The sequence below is a fragment of the Caretta caretta genome, chromosome 2, assembly GCF_965140235.1.
Source record: "Caretta caretta isolate rCarCar2 chromosome 2, rCarCar1.hap1, whole genome shotgun sequence".
Classification (NCBI taxonomy): domain Eukaryota; kingdom Metazoa; phylum Chordata; order Testudines; family Cheloniidae; genus Caretta; species Caretta caretta.
In genome coordinates, this window is record NC_134207.1 from 152,426,731 (window position 1) to 152,439,401 (window position 12,671).

Below are 12,671 nucleotides of genomic sequence, written 5' to 3' on the forward strand. Positions count from 1 at the left end.
GATTAGAGTATGACCATGCAAATCATTGTTGCTAACACTGTTATATAATTGCAACAAATCTTATACAAAGTGTGACGCATGGCCAGAAAGGGTTAAGCGGCTCGCAGGCTAAACGACCCAGAGTCAACCTAGAGACATGTTAGAAAAGTACGCAAATGGTAATTAGAGCCATTCCGTGTTAGATAGGCTAGAATTGTGAAATGCAAACCTGTATTGTAAGAGAATTAGAGGTGATACAAATTGTATATGTTCACTTATATCTTGTTAGATGTTATCCATGCAAACAGACTTTCCTATCTGTCACTATAGCTATTCATGCAGAGATCAAAAGGGAATATGAACATTTAGATGAATCTTGGGTGAAGTAATGTCATTGTCTATATGTCTCTTTAAAGTTTGCGATAAACTGCCTAATGGATAAATTGCATTATGTTAATCCATGTAGCTAATTACCGGTAATGCTTAGGAAATAGGTCTACTTCAAAATCTCCATGATTACTGATTGTTTGCCTAAGGACTCTGAGCTGTCAAGAGAAGGCCTGGAACTGTATAAAAATCCCTTGGGTCCTGATCCTTTTTATCTCAGATCTGCTTGATGCTTCATGCAGGGGAAGCTTAAGTCGTAAGACTGAGATCTCCAGTCTCATCTGGATCACCTTGAATATGGACATTGGACTATAACCTATGGACTAATTCTGAAAGAACTCTTTGCAACTACAAAGCTCGCCATCTCTCCTATGAATCTGATCTCAGAACTCTACTCATGTCTGTATGTACATTGATCTTTTAACCAATACTCTCTCTCTTTTCTTTTTAAATAAAGTTTAGTTTACTTAATAAGGATTGGCTGTAAGCATGTATTTGGGTAAGATCTGAAGTATTCATTAACTTGGGAGGTAATGTGTCCGATCCTTTGGGATTGGTAGAACTTTCTTATATGATTAATAAGATTTTCAGTAATCCTCATCATATTTGACTTGGGTGTCTGGGTCGAGGCCTGAGGCTGGGTTGCTTTAAGGCAGTGGTCTCTAACCTTTTTTATGCCCAAGATCACTCTTTGAGTCTAAGGGCAACCCAGGATCTACCCCACCCCTTCCCCAAGGCCCTGCCCCTTCCCCAAAACCCTGCCCCGCTCACTCCATCCCCCCCTCTCTGTCGCTCGCTCCCCCCCACCCTCACTCACTTTCACCGGGCTCGGGTAGGAGGTTGGGGTTTGGGAGGGGGTGCATGAGGAGGCATGGGGTACTGGCTCTGGGAGGAGGGTCAGGGCTGGGGCAGAATGTTGGGGTTCAGGAGGGGGTACAGGGTGCTGGCTCTGGGAGGGGGGTCAGGACTGGGGCTTGGGGTGCAGGAGGAGGTTTGGGGTGCTGGCTCCAGGAGGGGGCTCAGAGCTGGGTGTTGGGGTGTGGCCTCCCACCGGGCAGCACTTACTTCCGGCTGCTCCCTGTCTGCAGCAGGTGCAGCCAGGCCAAAGCAAGCTCCCAACCTACGCCGGCCCACACTGCTCCCGGAAGGGGCCAATGCACCTCTGGGCCCCTGGGGGGGGGGAGAGGGGCAGGGCATGTTGCTCTGCGCGCTGCCCCTCTCTGCAAGCACTGCCCCTGCAGCTCTCCTGGCCAATGGGAGCTGCAGGGGTGGTGCTTCTGGGAGCAGCATAGGGCCAGAGTAGGCAAGGAGTCTGCCTTAGCGGCAGCCACGCTACACCACCGGAGATCGCAATCAACTGGGAGATCCTCTAGGATCTACCAGTTGATCGCGATTGACCCGTTGGTGACCACTGCTTTAAGGGAACTGTGTTGTTGGCTTCTGGGTAATCAGTAAGATATTAGAGAAGCTGTTTTGTGCTGGCTTGGTAAATCTAAGTATTGGAATATCCACCAGCTTTGTGGATTGTCTGGCCCATTCTTTGCAGTTCACCCTGAGTACCCCACTGTGGCTCCCTGGGACCGCCGTCACAATATTCTACGTATAATTATGTACATTTCGGCTTCTATTTGATCAGTAAAGAAGACAGCACAAAGAAAATAATATAGGCCCTGTGGGAGCAGAGGTCCACCTGCAAGGTTCTCAGTGCAGGATCAGGACTACAGACTGAGTAGAGTTGTTTGCCACTCAACATCTATTCTGTATAAGGGAAAGAAATCTTTAAATTTATACAGTAAATGTATACTCTCTGGAAGAGTAAAATATCTGTTAAAGGATGACATTCACTTCAGAAAGTCCACAATAAGGTTCAAAGCATTAGTGTGAATTTCTGGGATAAAATGTATGGGCTTCTGCGCTGGGGTAAATATTCCCAAAGTGCATGTCTACTCTGAAACATAACTAAAAATGGCTTTGTGGCATTCCATTTTCATTCCTACTCATGGATTTCCACATCAAATTTGCTCAGTTCCATATAAAAAATTATTTTTCTAAACTCCGTTTCCAAGGCCTTCATTTCCATCCTTATCAATGATAAAAGAACATAAGAATGGCAGGGTCAGATCAATGGTCTATCTAGCCCAGTATCCTGTCTTCCAACAGTGGCCAGTGCAAGATTCTTCAAAGGGAATTAAAAGAACAGGGCAATTATCAAGTGATCCATCCCCTGCTGTCCAGTCCCAGCATCTAGCAGTCAGCGGATCACAATTCTGCAAATGAAATTATTCCAATTTTAAGTTTTTTAGGGCATGGAGTTTGTCTTCATAAATTTCTGTGAAGTGTCTAGGAACTGTTGGCACCACATAATTAAGGAAAAAAGTGATATATTCTGTTATGTGTATACAAGTCAGATAATAAATCCAGCTCCCTCTTCCAGAGGGTTATTGGCACGTCAGTGCTAACAGGAGTATAAAGTAATGACATATTTGAAATGAAATCAAGAAAAGCTGGACAGACCTACTAAGTTAGAAGTTGCCATTTTTACACAGACAGCTTTCTGTCCATAACTGGACTTCACAGGAAGTAATTCCAAAATACTGCATAGCGTCAAATGCTGGGAGGAAGAACCAAAGGAAGAATTTGAATTCCTTGGTCTCTTTAAAACTGGGAGCAGTAGGTAATACCTGGTTCTAGTCACATGCACTAGAGGCAAAGGGCCAGAAAGGAGAGACTCTGGGTCAGAAAAGGACCTGGAAAGGGGAACTCCTTGCACCTGTCTAGTTAAAGTCCAGATAGGAAGACACCTACAGGGAACTGCGGTTGGCTGGGAGAAAACCTCAGCTGGAGACCCCCTGGACAAAGGCATATAAGGACTGTGAAGCCCTGGAGACAAGGGTTAAGACAACACCCTGAAGGGCAGTCAGAATATTTTGGGTTTTTTGTTTTAATTTTGCAGATTTAAAAAAACCCTGAGAAGAAAATTTGAAGTGTCCTGTTGTTTAGGGGGTGAATTCTCCTTCCCTCTCCAGGTGCATCAGCCAGCCATCTTACAGCATATTAGCAGAGACTTAAGAGCTGCAGAACTCATGTGAGTGTCCCTTTCTGCTGCCTTGCCCCTTTCAAGAGAAATGCCCTTCGTGTCTGAGTATATAGCTAGAACCAGTGTGTGGCAGAGATTAAGGCCTTGTCTACATTAGCACTTATGTGAAAAAACACACCCCCTGAGCAACATATATTTTGCTGGCGTAATTTCTTTTGCCCAACAATTCCTGCATCAGACCCAACAATTTGTGGATGAACTACAGTATATATTTTAAAAACACATTCACTCTTGCTTTAAAGCCTTCAACCAATAAAGAATTTACCACATTCTTTGGTGGTCTGTTCCAAAAGTTAATTATTTTCTTTGTTAAAAAATTGTCTTATTTCCATTTAGACATTCCATTCCAACATTACTATGCCTTTGTCTGCTAAACTGAAGAGCCCTCCAGTATAAGATTTCTTGTCTCTACGGAGATGTATTTAGATTTTGATCTAGTCACCTCTTAACCTTCTCTTTGTTAAACTAATAAGACTGAGTTCCTTTAGTCTCTCACTGTAAGGCAGGATTTGTAGACTTGAATCATTCTTGTAGCGCTTCTCTGAATTGTCTTCAGTTTTTCAACATCTTTGCCTCTTTGGGTAAATCTTTTTATTTTCCCCCTAAAAGAGCACACATAGGATCCCACTTGGAACACCAATTTTTTTGTTTTAATTTTTCAAGTCAAATTCACAGTCTTGTTGCCATAAAACTATGGAAATACCAACATGCCTCCATGTTATTTGGAGGAAATCTGCTTGCAGGCGAAGGTGAGTAAATCCATTCCAAGAACATCTAGATCACGATCCCTGCGCCTCGAAGTACAAAATGTACATTAATAACTACTTCTTTGATTCTTTTCAGAGGAACAGCCGTTAGTCTGTATTCTTATGTCTCAAAATGTCTAACCTAAGCCCTGCAGCAAGGAAACCAGAAGAATAGTAGCCCATACCTGTCAGGCGTCTGATTGTTGTTAGTGATTCCAAATAATCTTTCATGTCTTTATCTTTGAAGCCACTGGAGATTTCAAAAGGTGTTTTATGCAGCACATTTAGGTGGTTAGGATTGGCTCCCTTGTCCATGAGTTGTTGTGCCAAGCTCACCTTTCCACTAACAGCTGCCAGCATTAGAGGACTCCAGCCCACAGTCTTCACAGTGTAATTACAATCAGCTCCCCAGTCCAGCAGCAAGTGCACCACTGCCTCATATCCATGCTGTGCAGCTGCTATTAGTGGTGTTATATCGGGAAGTTCCTCTTTGCTGTTGTCAACCAAACTGGTATTAAAATGGTCATAATTATCAACAAAAGCTCCAGATTCCAGCAACAATTTCACGACACTGACGTGGCCACCTCTAGAAGCCATTGTAAGTACACTGGCTCCCAGCTTATTCTGTGCATTGAGATCAGCACCATTCTCCAACAGGATGTGAGCCACGGTTAGATGTCCAAACCTTAAGAGGAGGAAAAAGAATTGAAAAAAGAACCAATTCTATTGTAACAAATATCTTCTATAGAGAGCATGTGAGAAAATTTTGCTACAGCAGATATCCAGTATGCTAACCTCTCATATTGTACCTACATCAACTGAAAATGTACCATCTGGACTCAAGGCTATCACCGCTGCCCAGCCCCCATCCTTTGACATTGGATATTAGGAAAAACTTTTGCACTAGGAGGGTGATGAAGCACTGGAATGGGTTACCTAGGGAGGTGGTGAAATCTCCTTCTTTAGAGGTTTTTAAGGTCGGGCTTGATAAAGCCCTGGCTGGGATGATTTAGTTGGGGTTGGTCCTGCATTGAGCAGGGGGTTGGACTAGATGACCTCCTGAGGTCCCTTCCAATCCCGATTATGATTCCATGATTTAGAAGAATCCACAGAACTGTAAAGATCTGAACAAAACACAAATGTCCCAGATCAAGAAGGTATTTAAGAATATGAGTAATTTTAAACATGTGAATAATCCCATATTGAACTTACATGCTTAAAATTCTGCACATACTTAAGGAATTTCCTGAATCAGGGCCTAAAAAAATAAAAGTATTGTTTTAATACTATTACTGGTTGATCTGCCACTGTGCACAGGTGTTTTCATTGTAAATCCCTATGATCAGATATAGTCACTTTTAGGGGGGTTATTTCACTTTCCAAATAGAAATCTTTCTTCACCACAAACTTCTCCCCACCCCCAAGCTTTTGAAAGTTTAGAAGGGAGGTTTTATTTGTTTCTTTTAAATTACCAGTCCAATTAACAACTGGCCTAGTAGTTCAAAACTTCAAATTCAATTTTTCTTCCTATAAATAAGCTTCTACTGCTGTGAGCTCTGCAGAGCCAATATAGCTCTGAGAGAATGAGAGAGATTCTTAACCATCCTGTGGGGGGGGAGGGGGGGGAGACAAAAAAGTTACAACTACAGAATATTTATTATTGGGGATGAACCAGAAAGACCTAAGCTTGGCTGTGGTGAAAGATACTAAAAAAAGGTAAAGTTAGCGTTCAGTGTACAAATCAAAAGGAAGGGGGAAATGTTCAAGTACAATAATTTCAGTTTCAAATGCGTGGGGCTTTTAATAAATATCTCAGTCGCAGTATCCTGCAGGAGATTGGAAACAGGCAAGTATGGGGGGGAGGGTTAGGAGGAAGGGGGGGTTGTTTTGTTGTTTGTTTAAACACTACCATGATATTTTTTTATATCATAAGAATCAGGATATTTCCCTCATTCTTGCCTCACCTTCTCTCCCCCACAATCTCCCCCGTTGGCTCCTGACAAAAGAGGTTTTCGTAAGTTCCAAGAGGAAAAGCAATGACAGCATAGCCAGAAAATGCCTCCCTGTCAGATTTTGCTACCAGTAGCTGAGTGTACAACAATTATCATCTGCCCCATAAAACATGCTGCCCTTTCTTACCACAGTAAATGATCATAATTTTATATTTGTCACATAAGAGTATTTTTTGGTAATTCATGTATTACTGTATATATATAAAAGTTAACCAGAAATGTTTAACTTTGTTGATTTATGGTAAATTTAATAAGGTGTTTGAATTTGCATTTGAGAGTGATCGTGTATCATCAATTAGCATAAAATAATTTGTTCCTTTTCCACATAGGATTTGACATTACGCTTATACTCTGAGAGTACAGATTTAAGGAAAGTATTTATTCTGGATCATAGATTGTGATAAAATATGCACTTCTGTTATAATAAGCCTGATTCTCCATTTATATAAAACCCAATCTATCCCCCAGGCACCAATTCAGCCCCCGCACTCTGACCCCGCTTCCCGGGAGGAGCGCCAGGATGTGGGGGGGACCATTGCCAGGTGTCCAGTTTTCAACTGCAACACCTGGTCAAAAAGGGACCCTCCCCAGCCCAGTGAAAATGAGTGAGTGAGTGAGGGTGGGGGACACCAAGTAACGGAGGGAGGGGGGATGGAGTGGGGCGGGGTCTCAGAGAAGGGGCGGGGCAAGGGTGTTCGGTATTGTGTGATTAGAAAGTTGGCAACCCTAACCCTGCGTGGAAGGGGTAGGGAGGGGCCCCCATTTGCTCTGGCCCAGGGCCCCACAAAACTATTATCTGCCTCTGCATGTCCTGGCTCGAGCACCACTGTTCTCTTGTTATTCTTACCTGCCCATGACCCCCAAGGGGCCTATTCCACTTACTGTGCAGGAATTTATGCCAAAGCAGACCCCATGATGTGAAAATCGAAAGGTGAGTTAGAACTCCCCTTTCTCTGCTCAGCTATGGAGATGAAGCCCATATTTTTATAAACAACCAGCAAACAATATCTATTTTAAGCTGCTTGACACAGCTAAGGTGTCTTCCTACATACGTTTATACAGTGTTTAGTACAATGGAGCTCTGCACCCAAAAGGGGCCTTTGTGCATTACAGCAATACAATTATAATATATTTGAGGAATCACCATATTATTAGAATAAAGAGGAGAAGGGAACTAACTATGCTAACAGGTGGGGTTTAACATCCATATTTCTCTGGTACATATGAAATAGTTGTGGAAGAAATGTATCAGAGAAAATAATCTTCAAGCAATAAATTACCCCAATATGGCCCTGATCCTCCACATACTTGTGCACCCAACTGACTTCCACACATAGGCAGTCCCACTGATTTCAACTGGACTATGTACATAAATAAAGTTAAGTACACCTCTACCCCGATATAACGCTGTCCTTGGGAGACAGAAAATCTTACAGCATTATAGGTGAAACCGCGTTATATCGAACTTGCTTTGATCCACCGGAGTGTGCAGGCCCCCCCCACCCCGGAGCACTGCTTTACCATGTTATATTTGAATTCGTGTTATATCGGGTCACGTTATATCGGGGTAGAGGTGTATATGAGTAAGTGTCTGTGATCTGGAGCTTATCTTTTTAAGGACTGTAGAAAGCATTAGTCAGTGAAAGTACAGGGTGTGCAAGCAATAAATTTCCTTAGTATTTTTTGTTGTGCCACTGACATAATTCACTAAAGACAAAGGCTATTCTCCAGCCACTTTCAGTTTTCTCCATGAGCTTTAATGAAGCAGAAATCTCTGTGCAGTATTTTAAAAAATGACAGTTTCTAAAAAGTGACCTGAGGAAGTCTTGTGCCCTTTTTTGCAGTGTTATTGTTTTTAGAGAAGGTTTCTGTTTGTTTTTTATTTCAGAAATACCAGGATTGTTAAATTTTGTCTTCCCTGTTCTTACTTGAGAACTAGTTGAAGGACTTGTACATTGGGAGCTTTCTGTGGTTTTTAGCTGCAGCTGTTGACTCTTGACAAGATTTTTTTCTTCAAATGTTTTAAAGCAATGGACTAAAAAATAATATTTTTCCCTCTCAATCAAGTGCTCGATTATTTTAGTAAACTCTTAGGTTCTGCAATCCAATCCTGCAAAAGACTTAAGACCTATGAAGTACTCACACATTTAAAGATAACACATGCAAACATTTGCAGGGTTGGGGCCTTAGACAGTACAGTGACAAATGCTATAGTAAATTCTATGACTGATACAGCAGATGAAATCTGATTCTCTTTATTGACAGTTATAAACTAATAGTCTTCCATTTTGTCCAGTGAGACTTTTAGAAAAATTAGGTAAAGCCCGTTGAAATAGGAGTCTTTTCACTGGCTTTAGTGGGCTTTGGATCAAGTTCTCTAAGTCAACCAAAGAAACAAAACCAAATAAAATAAACTTTCAGGCATATTGTATTCCCACAGGGGAAGAAAGAGGTGCAAAACAGTTATTTTTTATTTGTACATCACTTTTAAAAATACAGGTTTCACTTATGATTTGGTAAAATTTATGTAATTTATAGATCTCTATTCATGACCTGTACCACTATTTACTGTAATTATAATAAACTAAAGGCCAATGAGAAAAGAAATGTGCTAACACTAAATTCTGACATTTATTCAATTTCACACTTGCTGTGCCTTTCCTCACGAGCAAAATGTAACTTTCTTGCAAGTTATGGGATTGTTTAAACTAATATTTTAAAATAACTTTTTTAAAAGCAAAAATATTCCAGCATACAGAAGTGCACATTATGGCTCCTACATGTACAGATACAAATTTGACCATATAGATAATTGTTGCAACTACTGTTATATATTTGCAGAAAATGTTGTACAAAGGTTGTAGAGTAAGATGTCTATGAAAAGGTTATGATTTGCTGGTTATGATTATGCTATCTGTATGCATGTACCATTTTTGTTTTTAAAGTTATAAGTATTGACTCTATGCCTGGATTTCAAATGTTGGCTCCTGAGGTAACACCCAAGAAGTAATCATCCAGATATGCCATGCAAGATATCTGCAAAAATGTTATTATTTGCCAGATATGACAATCTTGTTTATATGTTTGTATTATGAGTTATAGACATGTCTGTATTTCAAACTTAAAATCATGCAGGGACATGCCTATGGAGAGAACTCTAAGGCTTCCAAGCCATGTACTGGGCAGCTTGTGTTTGAAACAAAGGAAGCACAGGCCTCATGGCAAGAGACTGTAAAAGGCAGCTGCATCTTCTCCATTTGGTCTTCATTCCTGCTTCTTACCTCTGGAGGAACTTTGCTACAAACTGAAGCTCTGAACAATGGACTGAATGACCCATCCAAGATGTGGATGTACTCCAGAGATTTGACTTAAGCCAGCAGTTTATCCCATCACTGCTACAAGCCTAAACCAAGATTTTTGCCATTACTGTGTGTAATTGATTCCTTTAATCAATTTTAACTGTCACCTTTCTTTCTTTTTATAAATAAACCTTTAGCTTTTAGTTAATAAGAATTGGCTGTAGAGTCTATTTGGGTAAGATCTGAAACATTCGTTAACCTGGCAGGTAATGCGTGCGATCCTCTGGGATTGGTAGAACCTTTTCTTTTATATGATTAAATAAGATTTACAGAAATTTTCATCATATTTGACGTGGGTACCTGGACTGAGGCCTGAGGCTGGATCACGTTAAAGGAACTGTGTTGTTTGGACTTCTGAGTAACAATAAAAAAGCTGTTTTATGCTGGCTTGGTAAATCTAGGTATTGGAATATACACCAGCTTTATGGGGATTGTCTGCCCCATTCTTTGCAGTTCACCCTAACTGAGTGACCACAGCTGGCTCCCCAGGAGGACCCCATTTACAAGATGTTTGGAGCTATTGCTAATAGTTTGAATGATCAAAAACAGAATCCCTGATCTGTCCAGAGTGCAGATTGATTCTCCCAAAGGACTGGGTCTATGATACTTTGGCTACTCTTAGGGAAACTGACTATTGTTTATTATGGGCTCTAACCACGGGTAAGTGGAGGAACAGACACACTCCAGGTCGTGTGTAAGTGACGATGCTCAGGAAGGAACGTCTCTGCTCTGTGCTGACCACTCCCCCAGGTTTCCTCTGCTCTTCAGCAGGGCACGTGGGGATTGTTTTGTTTTCTAACTGGCTTCCTTGAAATGAAGAAACAACAGGGCCCCTTTATGAACACCAAACCCAGGTCAAACCGGGGCGGGGGGAAGGGGGAGGAGCAGCCCCAATAGCAGCCGTTCTGCTAGAGAGGAGGCATTGCCCAGGCCGCTGCCACCCAACCTCTGCCCTCCAGGGCCCCGCTGCGCTCCAGTCGCTCTCGCCCCCCGGCCACGGAGCAGGGCGGTCCCCACCCAGCCCCAGGCACCCTAGCGCTGGGCTCGGGCGGCCGGAGCATGCTCAGTGGCTGCGCGGGAGCGGATACGGGCAGGGCCCGGCCCTACCTGGCCGCCTGCATGAGCGGGCTCCAGCCGTAGTGGTTCCGGCTCTGCACCGAGGCCCCTTTGCGCAGCAGGAACCGCACCAGCTGCTCGTGGCCCCCGGCCGCGGCGAACTGCAGCCCCGTGTTGCCGGCCTCGTCCGTGCAGTCCACTGGCACCGAGGGGGGAGGCGCTGCCGCCTCCCCTGCCCCGAACTCCGCCGCCTCCTCCGCCCCGCAAGCGGAGCCGCCCGCCGCCTCCGCGCCGCCCCCGGGCAGCCCCAGCAGGCGCCGGGCGCTCTCGTAGTCGCCCTGGTCGCAGGCGCGGAGAAACAGCTGGACTTGGGTGGGAACCCCGCATTCCCCCATCGGCAGCGCTCGCCGCGGCGTGCGAGCCCCGGGCAGCTGGCGGCCCCGCTCCCCGCGTCCGCCCCCGGCGCGGGCCTCGCCGGCCTGGCAGGGGGGCTCGGCGCTCCGCCCGCGGGAGGGCAGCCGGTGTAGTGTTACACCCCGCGCTCCCTGACAGCGTGGTGCTCCTTGGCGCTCTGCTACCCCTCGCCTTCCCCGTCCTCTGGGCCAGGGCGGCGAATGGGGACTGAGGTGGGAAGGCCTGACACAATTAGGCAAGGAGGACTTGTGGCACCTTTAGAGACTAACCCATTTATTTGAGCATGAGCTTTCCTGAGCTACAGCTCACTTCATCGGATGCTGAGCTGTAGCTCACGAAAGCTCATGCTCAAATAAATGGGTTAGTCTCTAAGGTGCCACAAGTCCTCCTTTTCTTTTTGCGGGTACAGACTCTGAAACCTGTCACAACTAGCTGGCTCTCCCTTTCCCCAGCTCCCGGGGCAGGGCCTTGCGATGGTTGGGGGTGCACTGTCACAATTTGCTACTACTGTGAAACCTGCATTTTCAATTTGGACACAAAGACAGACATTTTGGTAATCTGGAAAACCGTTCCACAGAGTTAAACTGCAGGGCTAGCCTATGTAAAACTCTGAATGAAGATGTTCTTTCTTAGTCTCTTTCCATTGTAGATTAGGCCATATAGTTTCTATAGTAAACAAACATTTTATGTACAGGAAACACTGAAACTAGTGCAAAGCATTGTAAACAGTATTTGAAATACATTTTAAACACAAGCTGTTAGGCAGAATAACTTCCATTGTTTCTTATGCAGCCTTCCCCCTCCCTATTGGCAGTTACACATACTGATCAAGTTTTCAACCTGATCTGCTTACCCACTTTGGCAAAACATATCAGTATATTGCCCCAGCTCTTATTTCAGAGACATTTTCTCAGGCCTTTTCCTCACTTCAAACTGAAGTGCCTTGTCCTCACTGTGTTTTTCATAGACTCATAGAACTGGAAGGGACCTCGAGAGGTCATCGAGTCCAGTCCCCTGCACTTGTGGCAGGACTAATTATCTATACCATTCTTGACAGGTGTTTGTCTAACCTGCTCTTTAAAATCTCCAATGATGGCGATTCCACAACCTCCCTAGGCAATTTATTCCAGTGCTTAACCACCCAGACAGGAAATTTTTCCTAATGTCCAACCTCAACCTCCCTTGCTCCCTTTAAGCCTATTGCTTCTTGTCCTGTCCTCAGAGGTTAAGAAAATCAATTTTTCTTCCTCCTCCTTGTAACAACCTCTTACATATTTGAAAACTGTTAACATGTCCCCTCTCAGTCTTCTCTTTTTCAGACTAAACAAACCCAATTTTTTCAATCTTCCCTCATAGGTCATGTTTTCTAGACCTTTAATCATTTTTGTTGCTCTTCTCTGGACTCCAATTTGTCGACATCCTTCCTGAAATGTGGCGCCCAGAACTGGACACAATACTCCAGTTGAGGTCTAATCAGTGCAGAGTAGAGCAGAAGAATTATTTCTCATGTCTTGCTTACAACACTCCTGCTAATACATCCCAGAATGATGTTTGCTTTTTTGTAACAGCATTACACGGTTCAGGGCCGTCCTTACGCATATGTGAAGCATGCAGCTGTGTA

General features: G+C 43.8%; 1 protein-coding gene across 7 annotated transcripts in view; it reads right to left on the reverse strand.

Annotated features, from left to right (window-relative positions):
• Positions 1 to 11,098, reverse strand: part of ANKS6 (ankyrin repeat and sterile alpha motif domain containing 6) — a 78,223-nt gene extending 67,125 nt beyond the window's left edge. For 3 of the 7 annotated variants that reach the window (XM_075125491.1, XM_048839473.2, XM_048839475.2), the window contains exons 1-2: positions 10,688 to 11,096; positions 4,395 to 4,894 (exon numbers count right to left, since the gene is read on the reverse strand). In XM_075125491.1, the coding sequence (XP_074981592.1) occupies positions 4,395 to 4,894; positions 10,688 to 11,031 (844 nt within the window). In that variant the 5' untranslated portion in view covers positions 11,032 to 11,096. Of the gene's footprint in view, positions 1 to 4,394; positions 4,895 to 10,687 lie in introns of all 7 variants that reach the window. The other 4 variants (XM_075125487.1, XM_075125489.1, XM_048839476.2 and 1 more) reach the window with 3 other exon arrangements.
• Between the last annotated feature and the right edge of the window lie 1,573 nt (positions 11,099 to 12,671).